The 25,361-nt window shown below is 44.0% G+C and overlaps 1 protein-coding gene across 1 annotated transcript; it reads left to right on the top strand.

Annotated features, from left to right (window-relative positions):
* The first annotated feature begins 877 nt into the window (after positions 1–877).
* On the top strand, positions 878–24,646 carry fgd1 (FYVE, RhoGEF and PH domain containing 1). The gene is made up of 17 exons (XM_080853974.1): positions 878–1,322; positions 15,523–15,741; positions 16,279–16,465; positions 16,834–17,542; positions 17,750–17,988; positions 18,582–18,738; positions 20,369–20,507; positions 20,969–21,027; positions 21,489–21,635; positions 21,911–22,003; positions 22,294–22,373; positions 22,653–22,683; positions 22,814–22,915; positions 23,025–23,153; positions 23,413–23,571; positions 23,837–23,983; positions 24,358–24,646. The coding sequence occupies exons 1-17, from the start codon at positions 1,163–1,165 to the stop codon at positions 24,625–24,627; spliced, it is 3,027 nt and encodes a 1,008-aa protein (XP_080710100.1). The 5' UTR covers positions 878–1,162; the 3' UTR covers positions 24,628–24,646.
* The last annotated feature ends 715 nt before the right edge of the window (positions 24,647–25,361 follow it).

Genomic DNA, 25,361 nt, shown 5'->3' with positions numbered 1-25,361 from the left:
GGGAAGGAGGAGGGGGATACGCTTGGAATTGCATTTTGACGGCGTCGTCGAAAAGTTCCACACAAAGAATGGACCAGCAGCCGGTAGGGACTAGGGGACAAACTTTCATGGATTTGATGGAGGCCAATCTCTTCCAAGGCAGTAAATACGTAGAGGATTACATCTGGACTTCTTTATAGAGGCACACGAGAAGGATTCAAAGTTTTTTTCATACGGATTTGGATCTAGCTTGAAGGAGCTGAGTGAGCACATTTTGGGGTAACATCTCGAGAGGAAATGGGGAGAAAAGTCAAAATTAGTGAAGAGAAGACGGCTTCATCCTCGCTTTAATGAACTCGTCTATGTTCGAATAGGCTGTCCTATAGCCTAAAGTGGATGCCTTTCTTTCACGTAGCATTGCATGCTTTTAAACCATGACATTAATAGATGAATGAATTAAGGCATAATAATCAGAAAGCTGTCAGAGCTTTGTTTCGGGATGTCAACTGTTGCGCGAGTGTTGGGTAGCATTTGCGTTTATGAAATTTGAGTATGAAAGAGACTACAATTTGCTTAAAACGGTTAAGCTACTTTGTAGCACTGGGTCGATGTTACTCTTAAGATAAGTTAAGCCTTTTTCGTTCGTTAAATTGAGAATCCAAACCCCTCCCCACTTCTGTTTGAATTGTCCGATAAAGTTACATCCGTAAAACATATGGCATAGAATAGCTGTCTTTTGACCACTGAAACGGTAAGCTACTCAGATGATGTGGCTATGATCCATTATAACAGGCTACTTAGACCGAACAATTGCTATAGCCTATTTGACCTACATGTGACGTGAATCAGATTGTCTTTGATGGCGTTTTTTATCGTCCAGAGAGATTTTGATCGTAATTACACTTCCACAGCACAGATTCGGTGCACACAAGCTGGACACTACATTTTAGTGGGAAGGTTGTTTTTTAGTTCTGTTTGTAGTCCACAACTGGACAACGACGATATTCCAGTGGTCACTACCGGGACAGGCATCTTGACCGAGTGCCTGATGGTCGACCAAGACCACTCTGAAAATTCAGATTTTTGCTGGATTTAACGCTGAACCTGGAATCTATACCTTAATTCGTCTTTAAACGGAGAACACCACATCCTGTATCGTATGCCTGTGTGACTGTGACCAGGCATGCAGCTGAATCGACCAAAGAGCGCTCTAATCAGCTTCACTCCGCCGCTGTTGCCCTCAGAGACACCACATTCCTTTTCTAGTCAGTTCAAAACAATGCGGTTTTCATACCACATCAGCAGCGGCTTGCCGAGTCCTCAGCCGGCACTGAGAAGGATAGGTAAGTGCTGAAGGCTACACGCAGATGTTCATACTTTTCTTTCATCTGTCTGATCACATGCGGCATTCCATAGTGACATTTGTCATTCTGATCTGAATGTGTTTGCGGTCACCGAGCCCAGTGACGGTGCTTCCACAACAAATGTGTTTGTCCTTGTAAAGTCCGAGCCTGCAGCATCTGGAAATAGCTTGGGGGTCGAATTTAGTGAGTTGCACCTGGTGTCATAGTTAACAAAATAAAGAGGTAGCCCAAGTACTTGCCTTGGCAGAAATTAAGTCTGTGATTTCGTGAATCCAAACTTTTAACTACAGCACACATTTGTCAGGGGCAGCTGGATATGGATGGGGGTCATGATTTCATCATGGGATATTGTCATGCCTCTGATTCATGACCCTGCTTAATGTTTCAGGCTTCAAAGGGGCATAAAAGTTGTTTTGAAACAGTCTTGAAAGAAAATCTGTACATTAGCGGGGGGATGTGCTGTAGGCTATTCAAGCATTGAGAAAGCCTACACATGATGAAAAGTCATCTTGATGCTGCACTTAGGCGATAAGCCAGTGACAAAGGCCATGGCGGTGGAGTGGTATTGTGGCTGTTCCTTCTGTGCTTCATGATGACATTACACTGCCATGTTTGCCATTCAAATGTGTGTGAGTGTGTAGTCCCTTGTGTGGCAGTCAGTTTTTTTCCCTGTTTGCCCAAGCACCACAGTGTGAAATCCAATTAAGGATTGTTGTGAGATGCATCTGTGCTGACCAGTGGATATGATAGTTTGCGTGAATCGCGGTTCAGCCACTGCAAGTTGAAGGTGTAGAGAAAGTGCTTCAAATGGAACACTAAAGCCCATTTCTGCAAATATGAATGCCTAAGAAGGGGGTTGGTGAATGCATTCATGAGATGTGGAGCAAAAGCTGTGATGGGGCGATTCAGTTGCACGGCAGTGGAATGGATCGAGTGCTGTCAGGAAGAGGAGGAAGACTGTCACGCTCAATTGACATTGGTTCACCACTTACTGAGGGCAAACGGAAAAGAAGATCTCTGGGAGCTAAGTGACAGGCCTATCACTATGACTTTTTATGACCATTAAGGACAAGAGGATTACATTTTGTGTTTGTTCTCATAAGAACAGTAAATCCCCTTCAGACTTGCTGATTTTTGGGATCAGTCCTTTGACCACTAATCATGTAAAATTATTTTAATCTTTTGTTGTTTTTAAAACATTCACACTATCATCAGCTATACGATTGGGGGTTGGGGGACTTAAGAGGGCAGATGGAGAGTTTCTGCTTTTCTGTTAAAGTTGGTAGAGGCTTTAATCCAGATCGTCTTAAATAAATCCCTTTCTCCAGCTCATATTTGCATATATTAATGACCACTCTTCCTCACAGCTTAGGTTTGCATAGGTTTGACCAAACACCATAGTGTGTGGCACGTTTCTTACTGTCTCCCAGTCAGATGGGATTAAAGAATGACATATTTTTCCAAATGAATGTATTACATATTGTCTCCATGTTAATTGGCATTTACAATTGTAATATAAGGGGACTACATATAGGATGTTGTCAAAATGCTTTACATTTCTAAATCTAATGAACCAGTGGAAACTACATCATGCGTAACCGTTGTACTCCAGTTTAACGGTGTCTTTTTCTTAGAAGAAAAAAGTTGCATTATTTTCTTTTAATAAATTAAGAAGGCCTGTTCTGATTGATTGGGGTTTCCTGTAAACTCAGGGAGTCATTGTAGGCACTATGTAGGCGATGGCTATCATTATTTAACTCTAATCAAAGAGTAATTGCATCTGTCATCAAACTCTTAATCAAACTGTCCAGCTTAATATCTTCTATGGTGTTTTCCTTCTGCAAAGTGCAGCACAAACCCCAGAAGAAAGGCTCATTTTAAGTCAGCTGTCGACATTCATAAACAGTCCATCTCACATTTCCTTTGAACGCTGCATGCAGTAGAGTTTAACTTGTCTGAATGATTCAACTTCCCGGTGTGGGTGCTTCGATTGTACTGTATATTTGGGTCAGGAATGGGAGAGGCAGTCTCTTGTGGATCATTGTATACATGACTACCTAAATAGTTTAGATGAAGGAGCAGACGAAATGTCCTGCCTTGGAAATCTCTCCAGGTTGGGCAGAGGCACCCAGCTGACCTTTGACCCATTAGGTAAATATGCCACAACAGATGTACTCCACAGTAACCTGTGTAGCATTTGAGCTTGCTTCTGAATTTACAAACAGGGTAGCCATAGCCAGACAGAGCAGTCCACGGCACTCATCGCCACAGCCTGAGTTAACAAGATGCTAGCTTTAGCACTCTGGGCTTTAGTGAGTAGCAGATGGAATAATTGGCTGAGTCAGTTCTTTCATGTTGCATTGATAATGACAACCCCAGCAGTATAGTCCTGAGATACATTGAGGATGTGGTTTTATTTATTAACATATCAAGCTTGTTCTGTTTTCAGTTTTCAAATGTAGAAGTTAAGGTTATCTGGTTCTTATCTGTAATTTGGCACCGTCCCTGACAAACTGGAATCCTGTAATAGCAGTCCCTCTCTCTATATGCTGACCTCACTCAACTGAACAATGGGACCGGCACTATGCCTTTAAATCGCCTGTCATACCCTTTAAGACGTTTCATAAACGCCCCCAGTCTTGTATAAAGACCATCTGCTAGATAGATTAGATTACATGGAGATGGCTGTTTCCATTCTGTTGGTTGTGCATATCTGCATTTCTGATATCTTGCCTAAATATTGTGTGTCTGTGTTTAAGGGAGCAGTTAGGCTGATTTTCTGTCTGCCTATATTTTGCTATTTCAAAGTTGAACAGCCAGATTCATTCTTCACCATTCTGTTTTCTCTCTCCACACAGTTGCAAAAGTTCAACTCTTATTTACTCGAATACACAGCAAATCTAACGTCTTCACATTTTCTTGTCAAATTGAAGTACTGAGCCACATTGTCACATAAAATTCAGTTCACAGTCATGAATACATTGTCAAAAAAACTAGCGTTAATATTACATTGAGTATTATCATGTGGCTGTGTATCGCTGTGTGTTCGGTATGTCTTTGTCCTGTACTGTGTTTATTTGTTCACTGCAACGGTATACACCATCAACTCCATAAGATGGTGTGCACTCCCAGTTAAAGATGGTTTATAGAAGACAGCTCTCAGAGAGAGGTGTCAAGAGCTCCTGTCTCACCCCATGACGGTATAAATAGCAACTTAAGCAGCCAGTTTGGCAGGGGACTCACTTGTCCTGAGTTCTGTGGGGCCTTGGCACGATCCAGGGTTACGGCTCCACTTCCCTGGGATGGACTCATGGGACTGGCAGCATGGCGTTGTGACCCGCCTCCCTGCCACCCCTAGGAGTGTTGCTGTGTGTTCCTCCAGGCTGGGAATGTAAAATCATGTTCACCTCCCCACCCCCACCCCCCAAACTGTAAATGGAAACACTGATGTCAGCTGTCTTCCAATGAATATATTATCACCTTGAGTTGCCATGTGAGGAATGGTGGTGTGTCTTGGGAGAGGGCTTTCACAGGTACTGTGGGATGGTGTAGGAGAGTGGTGATGGTGGCTGAGTGGGTGGAGGCGGTGCTTCAACGTCTCATTTCTGTCTCTCTCATCTTCTCTCTCTTTCTCTATCTCTCTGACTCTTTTTTTCTCTTCCTCTCTCTCTGTGCTGCTCACGTGAAAAACACTGCATCCATGTTCTCTGGCCCTACCTTCTATTAGATTTGTGTTAAACGCAGCAGCTAACTCAATCAGGAGGAAATGTGGTTGCTGCGCAGTCACCGTCCTCCAGTGCAAGACGGCAGAGGACAAAAAGCAGCTTTGTGAATCCTCTTCTCTTACAAACCCAGCTTTGCATTAAGTAGGACTGAGTGAGTCTTTTCTAAAAATCTGTGTGGTTTCAAACCAGAGGCTGCAGCCGCTGGGTTTGCACTTTGTATGACAGAGTGTGTGTGGTTGTGTGTGTTTGTGTGTGCGTGCGTGTGTGTGTGTGTTTGTGTGTGTGTGTGTGTGTGTGTGTGTGTGTGGGGGGGGGGGGGGGGGGGGGGGTTACGTACATGTCTGCATTGTGTGTAAAATCAAGCTGGCAGCATGTGTGGGTAAGTGGTCTTAGTGTGGTCCTGTGTGTGTGTGTGTGTGTGTGTGCATCCGTGCTTGGAAACGCTATCTCAAGGAGCAGCTGCAGAAGGAGCAGCTTGGAGAGAGGGAGAAGGAGGGAGCGAGGGAGAGTGTGTCACGGTGTCAGTGTGTGGGAATGCCATGCCATAGGGAACCACAGACAACGTGGCAGGACAAGGAAGGAAAGAAGGAGAGAGCGAGTCAGTGAGGGAGGGCGAAAGAAAAAGGGAAACCCAGGAACAGAAATCAACAGAGACGGAATGGCAAGAGGCAATTAAAAGCCTAAAGCACTTGAAGGGGCACAGTAGAGAAATCCTAATCTTGGACAATTCCAGAGGGGCCACCATCAGGGGACAGGCAGGGTGCTGGGAATGGGCATGAGAAGGGATAGTTTAATGGGATGGGATGCTGTCTGAAAATGTTTACACAAAATAAAACCCACTCTAACTCACCTCTGGCTCTGCATTGCCTTTGCTGACATGCAATGAGATCAGGCAGACTGAAGACAAGGTGTGATTCATCATCGAGCATCACTGCATCTCAGCTAAGGGCTGGTGGAATATGCTCTCACTAAGCTGAAGCCTCTCGTTCTCCTGTGTGTGTGTGTGTGTGTGTGTATGTGTTTGTGTGTGGTGTGTGTGTGTGTGTGTCTGTACCTCTGGATAACATTAAAAGCAGTTTGTCCAATGGCTTGTTATTTATGTAGAGGTCAGCATAATTGTGATGAGAGACAATAATAAGCTGTTTTCGAAGAGGCTTAAAGGCTTTTCGGTTCCTTGTGATAAGACCAGGGGCAGCTTCACATGCATGGTCAATAGATTCACTATAAACAGATATTAGACTCAAGGGATTGCATTTTTTCCTTTTCAGAAATACAGGTCTATGGTGATGGGTGCATGGGAATATAATTATGTTTCCACTATAGTTACCACATGGTCTGCAGAGAGGAGGATTGTGCCTAAATGTCTCAATAGTCTATGGGTATTTAAAACAGTCTATCTTGCCACCCCACATTTCCAAAGGACTCTATTATGCATGCCATTTTGGTCTCAAAAAGGCCAAGTCAAAGATCATCAAACTGGCATTCCAAGCTTGTTGTTAGTGCACAAAGCACTTGCATTCCAGAACACACACATACTCACGTTCACCATAGAACAGAAATAGAAGGATGCCACAATGACAGCATCAAAATGGGTCCACCAAATGGCTACTGAGCCAGAAGCAGTTGTCTCCTAAAGGCTGATCTCTCTGTTTATCCTCATCTATGCCCTTAACACATATGCTGTAACATCTAATTCATCGCTTGTCATGTATGGATATCAATATCACATTCATGTACATATGTATTAGCAATAATTGGTGTAATACTAAGCTCTCTAACGCAATGGTAGATTGTTGTGGTTTCTACATTATATGCATAACCAGTCACACTAGTGGTGAGAGGGAGATTTCAGACACATGACCACATTCAGACTTCACATGAGTCATATTACATTCAGACAGCAGTCTATTAGAAGCAAAGGACATGCGATGTTAAGCCATTTAAATATCATTATCAGTCAATGTGTCAATGTTTTGTACAATTTTGTGCCTAATATCCCAGACAAGTTATAAACATACATACTGTATATATGTTTTCCTTGTGGCCCATGTGGTGTTTGAAGCTGCCTGCATATGTGGGATGGAAACGCTCTCGGTTTTCTCAGGCTTCTCACAAAAGGAGCCCCCCCAGCAATCCTGCAGAGGAAACTCAGATAAAGGCCTCCATTGTAGCTACCCTATCTGGCCTTTGATGTTTATCATGGTGCTTAGTGTAAACAGCTTTGTTTATTCACGCTAAGCTTTACTAGGTATCTTTTGTGCTGAAGACTCCTACCCAAATTACCCACACATTACAAATGTTAATATGGTTATTAATCATTGACCTCACATATGTGATGCTATCATGAACTGTATCAGCTTGGAGAATTTGGTACACAACACTTTGAGTGAATGCTTTTCATAGCCGCTTGGAAAAAAAGAGAAGGCAAAAACGGGGGGGGGGGGGGGAATGCCCCTGCCTGTGGCTTTTTAAGAGCATTTGTAGACAGCTTGAAACGGGAGAAACAGCTCTTCCCCACTGGGAAGGTTTTTACCATGACAGTGTCCAAACAGCTGAAACTCTCAAGGCTGTGGCATCTCCCAGGCCCAGCAACACCACCTCTACTGTACCTGGCCCACGTCCAAACTCAAGCTGGCCTGCGTCCAGTGTTGAGTTTACCTTTGCTCAAACTGATAATGGAGTTGAGGAAGAATTATATGTGGGTTTTGAGTTGCCTGGATTTTAAGCCAACTGGTAAAAGTATTAATGAAACAGTGAAGGGGATTCATGTTCACACTCTTTTCACTCTTTTAGTTAAGCAGCTGGCATGAGTGGGAAAAACAACATGAAAATCCTCAAATTCCCTGAGATTTATACCTTAAGTATAAGTTGTGACCGGCGATACGAGACAATTAAAAGTAAATATATTTTGAGTTTAAGATCTTTAAAATAATTTCCGACCGATAAAAAATCATTTGCAAGGTAAAAGACAACCAAAAACAGGTGTTGCATCTCATTGTATAACAACTGCATCTGCAATGCAATAGGATTGATTACTCAGGGATAAAGTGTATTCCTTTGTGAGCTCTGAAGACCAATGCAATTCTAATATATGCACTCAGACTAAAGGTCAAGTCAGTTGACCTTCATCCGAATAGCATCCGTGGCATAAAAGGATCAATGGGCTGTCAGGATGGTTCTTGTTTTACATTAAGTATATCTGGAATGACTGTGTAGGCTGTATTGCATACCGTATGCCCTATAAACAGTCACCAAGAGGATGCTAATGTTATAAGGCACACATTTTATTCACTGACATCCTGTGGTGTACTGTCAAACGCAGTGTATAAAAAGATGAAGATGGTCATTTGCACTGTCATGATAACTTTTTATTTGGGTCATAAATATTACTATGCTTCCGCTCACGCTTATCCGCGTATTAAATAAATCTGTTTGTGCTTCAGCCGGCATGTGCATGTACAGGAAGTGTTACGTCGCCTCCCACTCCACGCATGCGCAGATTGCCTGTAATAATGGGACTGGTGACAGTGGGCAGATGGCCCTGTCTCTTGGGAAATCAGGGGGGTAAATCTCTCCATTTAAAGCAGACAACCTGCGCCAGGGCTGGGGAGAGGAATGGCTCAGTGCCCCCAGCAGGGGTGACAGAACTAGAGCGGCAGCGAGAGTAAAGCAAGGGCAAAAAAAAGTCTCAGTAGTCTCTAATCCCAATTCACTCTCGCTAGGAGATTATGAAGCTGTTTGACAATTAAGGCACAGGAAAATATTCTGGCACCAAAGAATGACACACTGCTAATGTTCTCGTAGCCTACACGTTTGTCTTTTTGAAATTTGAAAAACGTTTGGCCTGTGGCTTAATGTCAGTAGTGCTGGACTTAGGAGGACATGTGGGGTGACAGTGACACACTTGTTTTCTGTGTTCCTGAAGCATTTCTCTTTCAGTGCTTTGCGTCTGTTTTAACCCCAGTGTTAATCCATTCTGAATGCCCATCTGGTTAGATGAGGTAGCTACACTGTAGAATGATGTCAACATGCTACAGCTCTATCACTTTTAAGGGTGTAACTCAGCACATGACACAGCCTAATGCTCAGTGTATTGTCAGTGAAGTGGCTCACAATCTTTTACTTGAACTACATATGCATTGTTTTTATCAAAGTAGCTACAATCTACACTCTTTTACCATATTTCTACATAAGTGACACATCCATGTTTTATTTTTCATTAGAAACCCTTGTCACTGTGAAAAACCTTTTCTCATTTTAGATACAATACCAACTGGCACTGAATACAAATAGCATAAACATTTTAGTTTGCTAAAACCATTGAATATCCATTGAAGGTTGAGCCTATAGAGGCCAGATAAGGAGGTGTAGGGTAATATCTGCAATAGAGCCTAAATTTGGTAGTGTATATTACACTGTTGCAATACTACGCTTTCATGTGTTTCAAAGGCATCCGAAAATCATTGTCAGACGTGAACACGTTTTAAAAAAATTAAACGGGCATGCCAAAACATTACTGTGGGCACCGACATCTAGTCACGGCAAATTTGTTGTCAAGGAAACTGAAATAGAGGGAAAGATGCGCGATAGAGTGAGAGGGGCGATACGGAAGAAGTAGGCCTATGTCTGTGTGTGTTGAAAAGGGGGAGGGTTGGGGTCATATTCTATGTGAGTCCCTCTGTAGACGGTTCTGCTGCTGCTGCTGTGGAGCTTCGGTATCAGGGCAGCCGGAGAGGGGTGGGGGGCTGTGAAGGAGGATTTTCATTTCGTTTCTGCTCGATATTTTGAAACACCACAATGCTCCGTCGTTGTGTGCAATCCTTTCATATCACATTTCATTAATGTGCGAATTAAATTAGCTTTAGACGACGGGAAAATAGCATTTTTACATCATTCGTTTTTGACCTACTGAGGATGCTCGCAGGCTCGCAGCCCACCCGACTCTTTGATGAGGGCTCTCTCCCTCGCGGTTAGCTTGTTTAACCTACATATTTGATTATAGGCTACCGGTGACAGAGCGACCGGTTTTTTCATTTGCATACGCCTTAATTGTGCTTGTTAATTTGTTCTTATTTCGTTATTTGAGCGATTGGGGGATTGCGTCTCCCGTTCGGTTTTTTAATGACTGGTTTCGTGTTTTGCTGCGCTATGTACATGGATAAAACCAGTGTGCTCCGGGGTAAGACAATTCACCTTATTTCCAACATTATTTCATTAATTTCTTGTTTCTGATGAATAGCCGACTTGAATCTTGTGCGGCAGATGTTTCGCTGCAGTAGCCTACACCAAATGTCCAGTCAATGCGTCTGTAGCATGTAATAGATCATACCGAGACATTATCCATGGATGTGATGAACCATAGTTCAGTGTGTCAGTATGCAATTGCTAAGGTCTATCATATTCTTTCGTCTGGGGAAAGAGACCATGCGATAACGCAGAAATCTATGTCGTGTGTGAGAGTATTGTCATATGTGTGTCATGTTAGCAATTTGAAATGCATTTGCAATAGTCTACGAGCTACATGCACCTAGGGGATGTGATTCAAGGCACACATCTCTGACGCTGCAGGTTTGTGAAATTATATGCCTGGATTGACAAATGGCTGTTGAGATATCCAGTATCCAACACAGTACAATGCCACTTTATCTCTATTCTCAGTTTTTTGGGCTGTTGGCTTTTTTACGTGATGCTCACCCCTCCATGCACGGATGCAACGCAGAATGCAACTGCAATAACATGTAGGCTACATGTAGGAATTGCCTTCAGGTGGTCCACATGAGCTTGGAGCTGCTGTCTTCATGTATTGCAGATCTGCAGCGTGAGGGCTGTGAAATGTTAACTTGTCAGTTCTGTGTATACATTATACAGTATATATTAATCCTGTATAGATATGTATGTGTGTGTGTCAGCCAGCTAATGTGTGCATATGAAACAGAAAAAAGGGGCATAGAGGTATGTTTCATTAATGAGATTCTGTGGACAAGTTCGGCAGGTTATGCATGGATGCAAATATTCATTTTCCTGTGTAATATTACCCTATATAGGAATAAGTTATCTTTGTACTCATCACTGAGTGGGTGTGCCTGGCCTTGGCATCAGTGCTTCTGTCGTATTGTTCACCCATGTGCTTTTCCAGACATGCTTTATCAATTTGTCAATGAAAAATATGGTGGATGTTTGTCATGTCAAGAAACATTGCCATTTACATGGTTCAAGGGTGTTCTTCCGAGGGGTTGGTTTGGTATTTTTGCCTTATTTATGAGATGTGACACCGCTAGCAGAGGCTTGTGCCTCAAATTAATTCAGAGCAGCCTGTTACTGTTTAATAGTCATAGGTGCAAGCACATCAGCACATCACCATGTGCATCTGTATGAAATTAGACTACCAGAAAACCACCACCAATTTGGAGGTCACTTGTCAAGCAGGGTCTCAGGGGACACAGACACGATGACAACCTATTTCTTAAATTTCGCTGTCTTGTGTTTAATTATAGGTATATATCTCAGTCACTCTCCTTAATTAATTAGACACATACACAGAGAGGATGGCAAGTTGTATTACAGTGCCATTGTTGCCCTTGTTCCAAAGCCTGTCTAAAAGTAGACTGTGCTTTTGTTTCTTTGAGTACCTGCAAAACATGGCTTTGTAGAGAAGTGATCACAAAACATCTGCCAGTGGCTCAGAGTTGGTTGTTGGCCTGCTGTTGACTGTCCTGTCAGTCAACGCTACTGAAGAGGATAAAAATAGGCCCTGTAGCTCGGAGCCTTCAACACATCCCTCGCCTGTGTCACGGTGGAATGGAACTTAATCATATCTCAGTGTTTTTCCATCAGCTTATTATTATATTTCTCACTGGAAATAGACCATAGAGTGCGGTCATGATGCCCAGGTCCGTCCCCCTGTCAGGTCAATCTTTGTCATGTCGGTGGTTTATTGACATGAAACAGCATGAATATTTAACGAGTTCTGAAACCTAGTGGACAGTCAGCGAAACAGTGTGTTTTTGAGTGGGTTATTGATTCGTCAGGGATTGACAGTTGAGGATTGGTGTGTTAGAGTCGTCCCCCCCCCACCCCCTCAGGAAGGCAGAGGCCATAGCCGATATCGAGTTTCTGTGAAACACTACAGATAAAGTTTAGCACTAACCAAGTCAGAGTTCGACAAGGTTATGTCTTACAACCTCGGGAAGCAGAATAATTCGGTCGTCTCTGTTGAGTGAGTTAATTGGCCCAGATGTGGCTCCTCTGGAAACACACATTTTTTTTTTCACTTCAGTGCAGAATGTTAGGTTTATTGCAGCCAGTATTCAAAATGTTGCAGTAGTGGTACGTGTTGCATTATGCTCTATACAGCATGTAATGCAGGGTGGCAAAGGCCTTCAGGGCATCCTTGGCAATGAAGTAGTTAAAGGCTCAGAGACGGATTGTGTCACCAGGTACTATAATTATTTGTGTGATATTTTGGTATTGTTTTAACCCTGCTGAATTCAATAATATTTTTTGCCATTGTCGACAGTTACTTGGCCCGCACTTCCTTTTGGCATTGTGATAATTTATGTTTTCTCTACTAGCCTTGCCACAGTACAAGCAAAGATTGGACTTAGGCGGCTAGATGGGATTTCTGCTTGAGAATGGCCTGTGGTACAGCCAAATGCTTTAATAGCTGTATTTTCATGAGCTTGCACTGTACCTAAGCACATATTTCCCACTGACCTTTCAAAATGGGTTGAGATGTTTTCTCAAGGAACAATGGAGGCTGTTGAATGGAAAGCTAAAGCGCACATTTCCTTGCCGCACAGGTGCAGGATATGTGTGTTTGTTCATTCTGTGCAGGCCAGGGAGCCACTGAATCGAGTTGTTCAACACACTAACTTTGAGTGTGATCTTGAAGGGCATTTTCCCCTTCAGGCAGGTTACAGTAGTGCTTCACTTTCCTCCCCAGAAATCTGTACTGCTGCTGCTGCAGTGCTCTCATCACCAGCACAGCTGCCATCGCTTCCCATCCAGACACGATACCCAGACGAAACAATAAAGCTCTACTTGATTTAATGATGTAATGGTCTTTGCAGGATACATATTTTGTTCTTTTTTTGGGGTACTTTAGTCTGAAACCCTCTCATGCATTATTTAGCTATGAAAACACTGGGTACAACGCAAACATTGCAACATCTGTAAACACACAGGTAGTCTGTTCACTCCGAGCTGCAGTAGTGGCCTGTGTGTGTGTGTGTGTGTGTGTGTGTGTGTGTGTGTGTGTGTGTGTGTGTGTGTGTGTGTGTGTGTGTGTGTGTGTGTGTGTGTGTGTGTGTGTGTGTGTGTGTGTGAGTGAGTGTGTGTAAGAGAGTGAGTCTCTGTCGGACCTCTTTAGGGGAAGTGGGGCATGAAAATGGCAGTCAGTCATGAGTAAAGTTTAGAGAAAAGAATCGGGGGGGGGGGGGGGGGGGAGTATTGAGTATTGAATATTGTCAGGGTACATTCATGTCTAGCTCTAGTTAGACATACAGCCGGCCAGCGCTTAAGAAGCCTCTTCCTGAATTCATTAAAGCTCTTGTATGTCAGTGATTATTGACATACAGAAAGAGACAGCATGAGAGGCAGAGAGGGAAGAAAAACAGCCCATCTGTCTAGTTGTCTGGACAGCTTAGCTTTGTAACTGCAAAGAAAGAAATGGAAAGAATTTTTCCCTCTGTCTACCATTTGACGACCATGGAAAATAGCGATTGTGCAGAATAGTAGCATACCTTAAAGTTGTGTGAAAATGGCTCAGCTATACAAATAAGGTTAGAGTGAGACTTTGTACACTTCGAAATTACTATGTTACATTGTGTTTTCAAGATGATGTGTTGTGCATAGCTCTATGAACTTCAGCTGTATTACATCTGATTGGCTGACTAACTAAGTGACAAAGACACACATCAAAATGAATTCAATACAATCCCATAGTCTTTTTATGTCAAACCACTGTGTGCAAGCCAAAACATGAAAACATCCACTTATTTCGGGTAGAAGGGCCCCTCCAGTTAAAATATTCAGTGTATTTCACCAGAAATGTGCTTGTAGGTCATTGCGGAAGATCAGGGAAAGGCCTTCAAATTTTCCCTGTCTAAACATTTGAATGGTACGAGGCACTGATTGATGGGATTGGCTGAATGGGCCATTTCAGGAATACTTTAAGAGGAAAAAAAGCATTAACTAAATAAGAAAACAGTGAAGCGAATCTCTGGCCAAGATAACGTGGGTTTTCTTTCTGTTGCTCAGTCTGTCTCTGTTTTCTCTCTGCCTCGCTCTCTCTTCCCCTCTCCCACTCTCTCTCTCCCCCTTAAGCGATCTCAGAGGAACATGTGGAAGTCATTTCAGCCCCCTGCCTGAGCAAGTGGGTATGAGTGTCATCATATGGAACCAATTAGGCCTGTGTAGGGGACTGGCGTGCTTTTTTTAAGATGGCAACATTGCCCGGACGCCTGCTCCTCATACCAGCTGATCTGGCACTGTCTCTTTAAAAGACTACTGTACTGACATTCGGTGCAAGACTATGTAGCTTTGTCTGTGGTCGTCTCCAGGTCAAATAGTTTTCTCTCTCTCTTTTTCTCTTGAAACATATTAACTTCCCGTAAAAGTGCCGCTACCCACCCACCTACCCTGCAGGCATGGAGAGAACAGATGCTATTTCAGCAGTTCTTGCACGGTGTGTTTTGTCGCTCGAGTCACGCTTCGCCTCGGCGGATTGACGGGATCTCCAGAATCCAAATTCGGCGCAGGAAAACAACGACCTGCTGAGCACACTCTTGCCCTTCTGTGTAGCACACTGACCTACTTAGAAACACTGCAGCCAGCCAGCCAGCCAGTCACTACAGAAAGGTTTCCAAGCCAACTCAACCCGCTGCAGGTGTTCTAGAATCATGACGTATTGCTGTACCTTCTGACAAAGTACAGTGGCCTACCTAACCACTTAGACACAGTCTCACAAACCCAGGCTTCACTAAATTACCTCTGAGTGTATATCTATGAAGGCTTGGGGGTCAGCTGTGAGGTAGAGTCTGTGGTGAAGGAGGGAGGTGAAGTGAGTTGTTTTTAAGTGGGAGGTTGGGGTCTAATTTGCTCCTTATTAGCTCTTATTAAGGACTTCTCTCTCCACCTGGTCAGTAATCTACTGCTGCTCTCTCAGACCTTACGTGGCAAATATCTCTTTTGCAGGCCGGACACAGTCAGTATTTTCCCCTCTCCCCTAGGTCTATACTCTTAGGAAAGTTAAATCTGGTTCCAACAAAGACTCTTCCAGTTGTGTCTGGTAGAGGCATTTTATGGATTCTTTGGTTGTAGCTTTTGTAGCAATTTGCAGTGGTGCTGAAGTCTTTATGGCTCTTTTTGGATTATTTGGGTGTAAAATGTGCTTGGTAGAACTGATTTAGGTTCTAACATCCAGGGTTAATTTTGTCACTCTTCCCCGTCCACAGGCCCTTCTTCCTCTAGTCCTCGGCTCCTCACAAAGAGCCTCTCCCTGGAGCCTGGAACTGGTCCTTGCCTTGGGGCGCACGAGACCCCCCAGCGTCTCTCCTCCGACCCCGGACCTCTCGGACCCATGCACTGCAATGGCACCAGTGAGAACGGAGCACAAGAGACGCCCCCCATGGCCCCAAAAACACGACCGCCTTTGCCTGGTCCAAAACCACAAGGTAGTCCACCGTCTCCTATCTAATGTTCATGTCTTAATTTTGTATTTTTGTGCTTGCATCAGTGGCAATTTCGACAGTTGATCAATCAATCATCAACACCATTTAAAAAATGTATGTAAACAAAGTATTGTTTTTAATTATTAAAAATGTATTATTGTGTGCTTTAATCTGGTTTCATATAATAATTAATTATTAATCTAATCTATTAATGCATAGATTTCTTTTTCACGATTTTTTTGCATAAGATATTTAATACAGTTCAAAACAGGACATTTGTAAGGACAATATTAAGAGAATAAACTGAGAAGTGAAAATGAAAATGCTGGATCAAACTGGAAAATGTCTTTGACATAGTGACATGAATATGCATATTTTCTGTAAAATGATACATTTTTCTTACAAGACTATGTATCTTTGGATGAAGTGTATTTTTTACCATATGTGTTGACATTTATATTTAGGCAATGTGTCTTGTGTGAAATGCTGCTCAAGGTCAAATGTGGTGTCATAAATCTCTCTGTCATGTGTCTCCTCAAGTGCCCCCAAAGCCACCTCATCTACAGCAGAGTGCACGTCGACCCCGGCCTCCAGACAAACCTCTGCCCCCACCACCTCCCTCCCGACCCCTCCCTGCGGACCCTCGTGCGCCCCGGCCAGCCGCCCCCCGGTCAGAGGGGACATCGTCCCCCACCTGCGTCCACTCCCTCATCGAGAAATTTGAGAGGTGAGATGTCAGCACTGTCTCAAACTGCTTCCGAGATCAGCATAAAGTCTGACACACATATTTGTGAAAACTGTCACAAAATTGCAACACGAATCTCCAAGGCTATGTTAAAACAACTGAAAATATTATTCACTATAAAGTCACTTTAAATCTTCCTGCCTGAATCCCTATCCTATGAACTCTATCGATTTTTACATAAAGTGAATGAGTTGGTGAGTGGACATTTTAAAAACGGCTCAAATAGGCCCAATTGATTTCATTCTTTTTCTTGGCTACAATATGTTCATTTCCTGATGCAACGTTTGGTTTTCATTTTTTTAATTTAATTGTTTTCACTTGAATGACAAGCTTTTTTTTCTCTTCCATAGAGAGCAAATCATTTTGGTGCCAGATATCACAGGTGGGGCTCTGTGTATCCCAAGAGTCCCTGAGCCTCAGTCAGGAAGTGGTTCCCTTACCCCCCCAGTATCAGACTCCCCCCTGCCCTGCCCCCTCCCTCAGGACGCCCTGGAGATGCCGCTGTCTTCCACTGAGAAGGAAACAGAAGTCAAGGAGGAGGAGATGGATGAAAATGAGGAGGAGAACGAGGAACTGGGCGCTTCTTGTTCAGAAAAACGTCTGTCTATGGAGTCGGGCTACAGTGCTTCCGACAAACTATTGGATGCAATGGAAATGAGAGACCTGATGGCGAGCCAATCAGATGTCCCGGCCGACAAGCTGTCCCTCCCTGCTCAGCAGACGGACGGAAAGTTGGCCAATAGGGACAGTGGCATCGACAGCATCAGCTCCCCATCTCATAGCGAGGAGTTGTGCTTCGCCGGTGACGATGACAGAGTTGGTCACGAGCGTGAGATTTACCCCTGCAGCCCTTTGCCGACTCTTCCTCGTCTTTCCTCCTCATCGTCATGTGGTTATACAGACGGGCCAGGAGAGGAGGGAGGGGCATCTGGAGGAGGGGCACGAGACTCGGAAGGGGACAGCGACCTGGAGGAGGGGAGCGGAGATGAGGGCGAGCTCAATCCCATGGTCCTACAGCCTCTCACCCTTCCCAAAACGGAAAGGCAAGACTCCGCTGAGGTAAGCAAAGGAACTTCTAACAAAATGGCTGGTTTACTTTAAGTGCATGCTATGCAAGTGCATATTTAATGGCATCCCAGCAGATGCAGACAGTATTCCCTCCAAACACAACCAAAATATAGACATATGCACACCTTTAACCCATCCCCAAAAGCTTTCAATTAGGCTTTCTATTTATATCCCCATCTGTTGTGTGTTGTTGCGCAGCTGTCGATTCAGCAGAGAGTGTTCAACATTGCCAATGAGCTGCTGCACACAGAGAAGGCCTATGTGGCCAGGCTGCACCTCCTGGACCAGGTGTTCTGCGCCCAGCTGATGGAGGAGGCTCGAGCACGGGGCTCTTTCCCCTGTGAGGTAGTCATGGGCATCTTCTCCAACATCTGCTCAATCTACTGCTTCCACCAGCAGTTCCTGCTGCCTGCGCTGGAAAAACGCATGGAGGAGTGGTAAGAACCGGATTGGGGCGCTTTGGAGTTTTGTGTTTCTTTTAGAAATACCAGTTTGTTATTCACCTGGTTTGTTTTTGTGAGAGAGTAAACAGAGAAGCTGAAGAACTTGCATGCACACACACACCGCAACACAAACAAACACACACTCACACACTCACACACTCACACACACACACACACACACACACACACACTCACACACTCACACACTCACACACACACACACACACACACACACACACACACACACACACACACACACACACACACACACACATACACACTCAGACATACACACTCAGACATACGCCCACATGCATAAACAAACAAATGAAACAGATTATCATTAATCTGTTCCAAGTCCTCTCATGTTCTCCTAAATGTTATTAGACTGCAGGCATGAGGTTGTTGGAGAGGAGCATAAGTGTTGCACACATTTAAACACTCTTAGGCAAACGTCCACAACAAGGGCCGCCAGGGAATGGAATTTAGAATTCAGACCCAGACACTGTGGGATGGAATTCTGGAATGTTGCCGTCCTTGACCTTTACTGTGTCTTCTTTTCTTTTTTTGTCTTCTCTCCCCCTCAGGGAGCAAAACCCTCGTATTGGGGACATCCTGCAGAAGCTTGCTCCCTTTATGAAGATGTATGGAGAGTATGTGAAAAATTTCGACCGATCAATGGAGCTGGTGAACACCTGGATGGAGCGCTCGTCCCAGTTTAAAGCCATCATTCACGATATCCAGGTGGGACCCCACAGCTGAAGTGAAGTGTCAACACAGTGGAACCTCCCCATAGGTCCTTTAAAGGCCAGGAAATGGCTCTAATGAAGGGGTTGCCAAAAAATAATGCAGGGGCAGTCCCTCCGCTTTCTTTATCCACCATTGACTAAAATGGAACTTTTTCCTTTTGGTCTTAGTTGGCAAAATGTCAAAGTTGTGGCTGAAGGCAGAAATGTATTGGTTAAAGCAAAACACGTCAAAAAAATCTCAGTATGTATCTTCCAAGTGCTAGATTTAGGCTCTGTATTTTCTATTATAGCCTCCATAATAGGGACTTAACTCATTTTTAGTAGGTTGCATGTTACACAAACAGTCCCAGAGACAAAAGTTTGGAGAATATTTCTGCAAGAGCAAGCAGGAGATGAGATCTTAGATCTAGTATACTTCATTGCAGCACCAGCACAGCTGCTATTCCCACCCACATGGAGGGGAGCAGGAGAGATTAGATTGGATTAGCACATAACTGTGGAGTACGTATGTGATGCATATGATCTGGACTCTACGCCAAGGCACAGAATATTGGATGGTATGCAGTTTATGCCAAAGTCCTTCAAATATCCACCTGGTTAGGTCTATAAAACACCAGAAGGTTCTGATGAATGGGCAGGATCAATTATGGCACATTCTCACCTCCAAAAACTCACTCTTTCAAAACATTTCAAAGAAAGACAAACCTTTAGTGAAAAATAATGAGACCACTGGACTACCTCTGTGAGGAATAATCTAGCAGATGAAAGCAGGAGTGATTCTTCAAGCCCTGCGTTTCTTGGAAGGAGTATAAGTATAAGCACAGGGAATACAAATAGAGGCCGAACGGGGGCCTACTGCACCACTTCAAAAGTCTGCATCTCACCTTGTGAGCAGAATACTGACATGGCCCCTCCTGTGCGCGTCTGTGTGTCTCTCTGATGGGGAGTGGGGTGGGGGGGAGTAGGAATGGTGGTGGTATGGGTAGTGGAGGAGCAGGAAGGGGGGTTTATGCTGTGGAGAGCCAGTAGAGCTGCACACCCACAGGGGCAAAGCACCGGAGCTTCCCCTTATAAGGCCATGGAGCTGGGAGTCTTGTGGTCTGTAACAATATAGTGGCTGCGTCCTCTGGTGCCGACGCTGGTGAATAAGTATCTGATGTTGCATTATCTTTACCACATGGAGTGGTGCAGAGAAATTCCTGTTTGTGTTCTAGATTTTGTTTCTGTCTGTGTTTGTGTGTGTGTGTGAGAGAGGAGGGGGGGCATGTTTCCCAGCATGTCAACTGATGTCTTGTGATGCTTGTTTGGTTTAGTTGGTTGTGTGTAAATGAGGTGATGTCTGTGTCTTTCGTAATGTCTGTAAGCTGGTGTTGTGTTGAGTCATATGTATTTCCCAACGGCTGTGGTTGTATGGTGGTGTGCGGGGGTGGGTCTCGGCTATTTAGTACCAAGTTCAGGGGTTAAGTTCCCAAGCAGAACATTTAACAGATAAAATCACTGACTTCCTTGTACCCATAAATCACTTAATATAAATAGCATTGTAGAGCTGCTAAATTACAAAATATTAGGTTCTCAATGTCTTGTCTTTTTGTGTGTGTGTGTGTGTGTGTGTATGTGTCTTTCAGAAAGAGGAACGGTGCGGAAACCTGACCCTACAGCACCACATGCTGGAGCCGGTGCAGCGGATCCCGCGCTACGAGCTCCTGCTCAAGGACTACCTGCACCGGCTCCCCGAGGATGCAGACGACTCTAAAGACGCACAGAGTAAGAAGACCTCTCCATCCCCACATCTCATACTGCCCCTCGTACTGGGAGTAACAGCCCTTAAACAGCACCCTCGTTAGGGGGCTGCAGTACTCTGTCAATGTCAAGGGCATAATGTAAATAAATATGTGATAGCACTGATACTATCAAAGTCATAATAGCATGCTGAATTTAACTTGACAAGGGCAGGGACAAAAGCCATTTAAGAAATGTAAACGTGTGTGTTCTTGCAACTTATACAGGTCAAGGTTCATTAAACATAAACTTTCTCACGCAGACCAAAAACCTTAATTATAGAAATTGATATTGTTAATTGTTTATCTGATACTTGATATTTGAGAAACCACAGATAATCGAGGTGTTTGTGTTGTCTAGCAAAGGCAGCAACAAAAGCGGAAGTAGCCAATACAAATTTGAGACGAGTGTTGTTTGTGTAACCCAGAAATGTATCTCCCTCTCAGAATCTCTGGAGCTAATCGCCACAGCTGCAGAGCACTCCAACGCAGCCATCAGGAAGATGGTGAGTGTTCAGCCTCTCACACCAAGCCAAATCTCTGACCACATCAGCAACTCACACCCCCAGCTTCGACCCTGCTGCAGGCAGCTCCAGCGAGCAGCTGGAGGAAAAAGACACTGCTATTTAGCAGGAGTTAGTAATTAGGAGACGCCTGCTTCTTTCATGTGCAGTTGTTTTTGAAAGTCTCTCATTTGGAACTGTTAATTGGCATCGCTTCAAGTTACAGCAGTGCCTCGATGCAGAAAGCAGCAAGGTCGTCCATTTTCTTTCCCTTTAACCCCTGGAGACAGTTCTGTTGAGTTTGCATTAATTATTGCTCTGAAGTCACATCAATGGTTCAATGGCTCAATTGCTACAGTGATTCAATGTGGCTGAAATATGTGCCTCTGTGTGCACATTTTGTGGGATGTATAAAGCTGGCAGTAAAAGCTCTGGCACCCGTGTTTTGTGTGCGTGTATCCTAGGAGCGCATGCGAAAGCTGTTGAAGGTGTACGAATTGCTCGGAGGAGAAGAGGATATCGTTAACCCCACTAATGAGCTCATTAAGGAGGGGCACATCCTCAAACTCTCGGCCAAAAATGGAACCTCGCAGGATAGATACCTCATACTGGTGAGCGTTTTGATGTGGCAATGCTGGGCGGTCATTGTTTTCGCAGGGTTTCACTGCTATTATTCATATTTTGGCTGCAGATTCTTGGACACATCCCTTTGTTTATAGGTCATATGAGTTTCAGTTTTTTGGTTCCTTGATATCTGAACATTCTGTTTACACTCTGTTTTTTTTAAACACTTCACATTTTGACATTAGTGTTATTTAACACATTTCTATCTCCATCTTTTTTACTCCCTCCCTCCATATCTCTCACTCTCTCTCTTTCTCTCCAGTTCAATGACAGGTTACTGTACTGTGTTCCAAAGTTGCGACTCATTGGGCAAAAATATGGAGTCCGAGCCCGGATAGATGTAGACGGCATGGAGGTTTGTCATCTACCTAAAATGCACTCTCATATTCAGAATATGTATTTCAAATGTATCTTGTGATAAATACTATTATTCTATAAACATTTTACATGTGGTACGATGAAACAGACTGAGGATGCAACTCCCACTGACTCATTACCAGTAGTACTCTCTTTGGATCAGAAGACGTTTTTGTGGATATTTGTAGTTCTCTTGTCAACCTCTTTGTGAGCAGTGTGTATCTGCATACTGTAGTGTCATTGATAACATGTAACATTTCTTTTTCCATGTGTCTGGATGATTCTCAGCTGAAAGAAACCAGCAGCATGAACGTCCCACGGACATTCCTGGTGTCAGGGAAACAGCGTTCGCTTGAGCTTCAGGCCAGGTTGGTAGCCCAAGCAAGTACTGCCCTTCTCCGCGTGCTTCCCTTGCTAGGCAACAGCACTGTTTGTTTAAGAGAAGCACAATGAACCAACAGTCTAGAGATTTCACAAAAGATGGTAGAAAATCTATACTAACCTTTTCTATTGTAACTTTGTTTGGGAAGACAATGGGTGACTCAGAGAATTCTGAATCACAATCCCACTGGGGGTATGCCATGTATAAACACTGCTTAAATGGATTAGAAAAAGTGAAATCCCAATGCCTCTTTTGTTTCTTGCAGGACTGAAGAGGATAAGAAGGACTGGATTCAGGTACAGTTTTTTGAAAATCTATAAAAGCATTTTATTTCCCTATTCTGTTACTACCTACTATCCTTTCAAATGTACCTGCCATCTTACACCATTTATAACTGCGTTCATCTCTTCTGCCGTTCCTCTCCAGGCTATCCAGGCCACTATCCAGAGGCATGAACAGACGCTAGAAACATTTAGGATGCTGAATTGCTCCTTACGTGAAGAGGACTACACCCCTCCTAACTCTCCTGTAAGATAACCTTACTCTCAGGATGACACATCCCTCCTCGAGTAGTTTTATGTGTTGTATGATGTCTGGTAAATGGTATCATAACAGTCCTCTTCTTCTTGTCTGTCAGAACTGCACAGAGCTAGGGAAGCGTGCCCCTACACCTATCCGGGAGAAGGAGGTGACTCTGTGCATGAAGTGTCAAGAGCCGTTCAATTCAATCACCAAGAGACGCCACCACTGCAAAGCCTGTGGCCATGTAAGGATCCTAACACTAGGTTTAGATTGTTCCTAGCCCACTTTTCCACCGAAGGCCCATATCATATTCCTTGCATGTCAACCTTACTCAATTAACAGGGAGACTTACTGAGCAAAACCCTGTTTTTTCCACTCTCTATCTGCCATCAATGATTATGATTATCAATGATTTCTCTCATATAAAAAGTCTAGAATATACTATTCCCCTGGAAGTCTTCATGCTACTCTTAGAGAAGTGACTCTTACAATCTTCTACTCAGGTGGTGTGCGGGAAATGCTCAGAGTTCCGCGCTCGACTGTTGTATGACAACAACCGAGCGAATCGCGTATGTGTGGATTGCTACACCACGCTTGTGGGAGTATCTCCCTCTCCTGCCTGCCTGAGTAGCAGTACCCATAGACGTCGCTCCATCCTGGAGGTAAGCAAGTCCTAGGCCGCTCAGATGACTTGGACGCAGTGCAGGGTAGAGTGGCAGACATCACTCCCTTGAAAGTTCTACAAGCTTTCCTGACAGAGCCAAGGCTGTTGGTTAATAGTCTGTTTAAGCTAAAGCTGTTTTCCACATTATATCTCAGACAATAGCAGGATAGCATAATTTTGACGGGACATAATTATAATAATAAAAATTCATAAATGAGACACCTGACTCTTACTATGTCTGTGTTTCTGTGTGTGTCTCACAGAAACAGGCCTCTGTGGCAGCAGAGAACAGCATCATGTGCAGTTTCCTGCACCACATGGAGAAGGGAGGGGGGCGTGGCTGGCAAAAAGCCTGGTTTGTCATTCCAGAGAATGAACCTTTGGTGCTGTATATCTATGGTGCACCACAGGTGAGATATTTCTATAGTCTTGTTTTTTCTTTATTCTTACGTATTCCAACCTCTGTCTGCAGCAGTTCAAATCTACCTTTCACATCTGTGAATTATTATATGAGGATACTCCAGTTAAGTGTTAATGCAATATAAACATTAGACAACCAATTGTAAAAAAAAACTTTAAACCCAGTTACCGCATATGTTTTATTTCTATCATTATACAGTACAGTTTACCTTAGATCACATGCAATGTTTTATTTCCTCTTTTTCATTTAAGAGTCACAAAAGGTTAGCAAACCAAGAACCAAGAGACATGTTTCATGTGTACGCCTGCTTGAGGCATCAGCTGATTGCTTGTTCTCGTTGTGTGTGATGTGTGTCGTGTGCAGGATGTCAAAGCTCAGCGCAGTATTCCCCTCATTGGGTTCGAAGTCTCCCTCCCTGAGCCATGTGACCGGCTGGAACGCCGCCATGCCTTCAAGATGAGCCAGAGTCACCTGACGCTCTATTTCAGCGCCGACAGCGAGGAGTTGCAGCGCCGCTGGATGGAGGTCCTATCACGAGCTGGCAGGGGGGAGGACTTACAGGCCCACGGGCCTATCTCGGAGGCCCTGGAGGAAGAGGGGGAGGAGCTAGCCCCTGTGGGAGAAAGCACATGATTTGTTTATAAACAAAAATATCACAGATATCATCCCTTTTGCACACACTCGAAACTGTACAAAAAAAGCGAGCAAACATAACCAGTCAAAAAATTCAGACACCCTTTCAGACATACAGACAAATGCCAACACACACACACACACCGGACACACACACACACACACACACACACACACACACACACACACAAACACACACACTCTTCTCTGTACTAAGTGTCAGTTGTCAGTTGCATGCAATATCTACAGGTACGTTTCTCCGTGTATTGCTCATCTTGTGAGTGACCAGTGTTTGCAATCCAGCCAAAGTGTGCACACCCTCAAAGAAGACGTATCAGAGACATAAGACCATATACGCTCTTACTGAATAGAAACCCCCATTCCCTCTGGCTAGCGATATTTCTTCTGTTGTTCAGTTGCATAGCACCCCACTCTTTCTGCCAAACTTTGCTGTGTTGTTTATTAATGAGTGAGGTCTGTTTGGGGTGGAGTGTTTGTAACTTTGTCCTTGCTGGCAGAAGGATTGTGATATTTCTTACTTCGCCGTGACAGTTCTGTTATCATTAAGTGTATTTACATGGAAAGGACTGGTCAAGTTCAGTTGTGGGATATGGTGAGCTTAGAGATGGATTGAGGAGAGGAGATACCACTGTCAGCCTCCATGCTGATCATACTCCAGCTTGCACAATTAGAGAGACTGCAGTGTTTGACTGATGGGTGGTGGCGCAAAAGGG

The sequence above is a fragment of the Sprattus sprattus genome (assembly GCF_963457725.1).
Source record: "Sprattus sprattus genome assembly, chromosome: 16".
NCBI lineage: Eukaryota > Metazoa > Chordata > Actinopteri > Clupeiformes > Clupeidae > Sprattus > Sprattus sprattus.
Note: the sequence above shows the minus strand (reverse complement) of the source record. Positions and strands in the feature narration are given on the sequence as shown.

Coding starts and splice junctions, on each gene's coding strand:
- fgd1 (XM_080853974.1), top strand. CDS start 1,163: ATGCAGCTGAATCGACCAAAGAGCGCTCTAATCAGCTTCACTCCGCCG. Junction 22,374..22,652: donor TCGCTTGAGCTTCAGGCCAG/GTTGGTAGCCCA, acceptor TGTTTCTTGCAG/GACTGAAGAGGATAAGAAGG. Junction 22,684..22,813: donor ATAAGAAGGACTGGATTCAG/GTACAGTTTTTT, acceptor GTTCCTCTCCAG/GCTATCCAGGCCACTATCCA.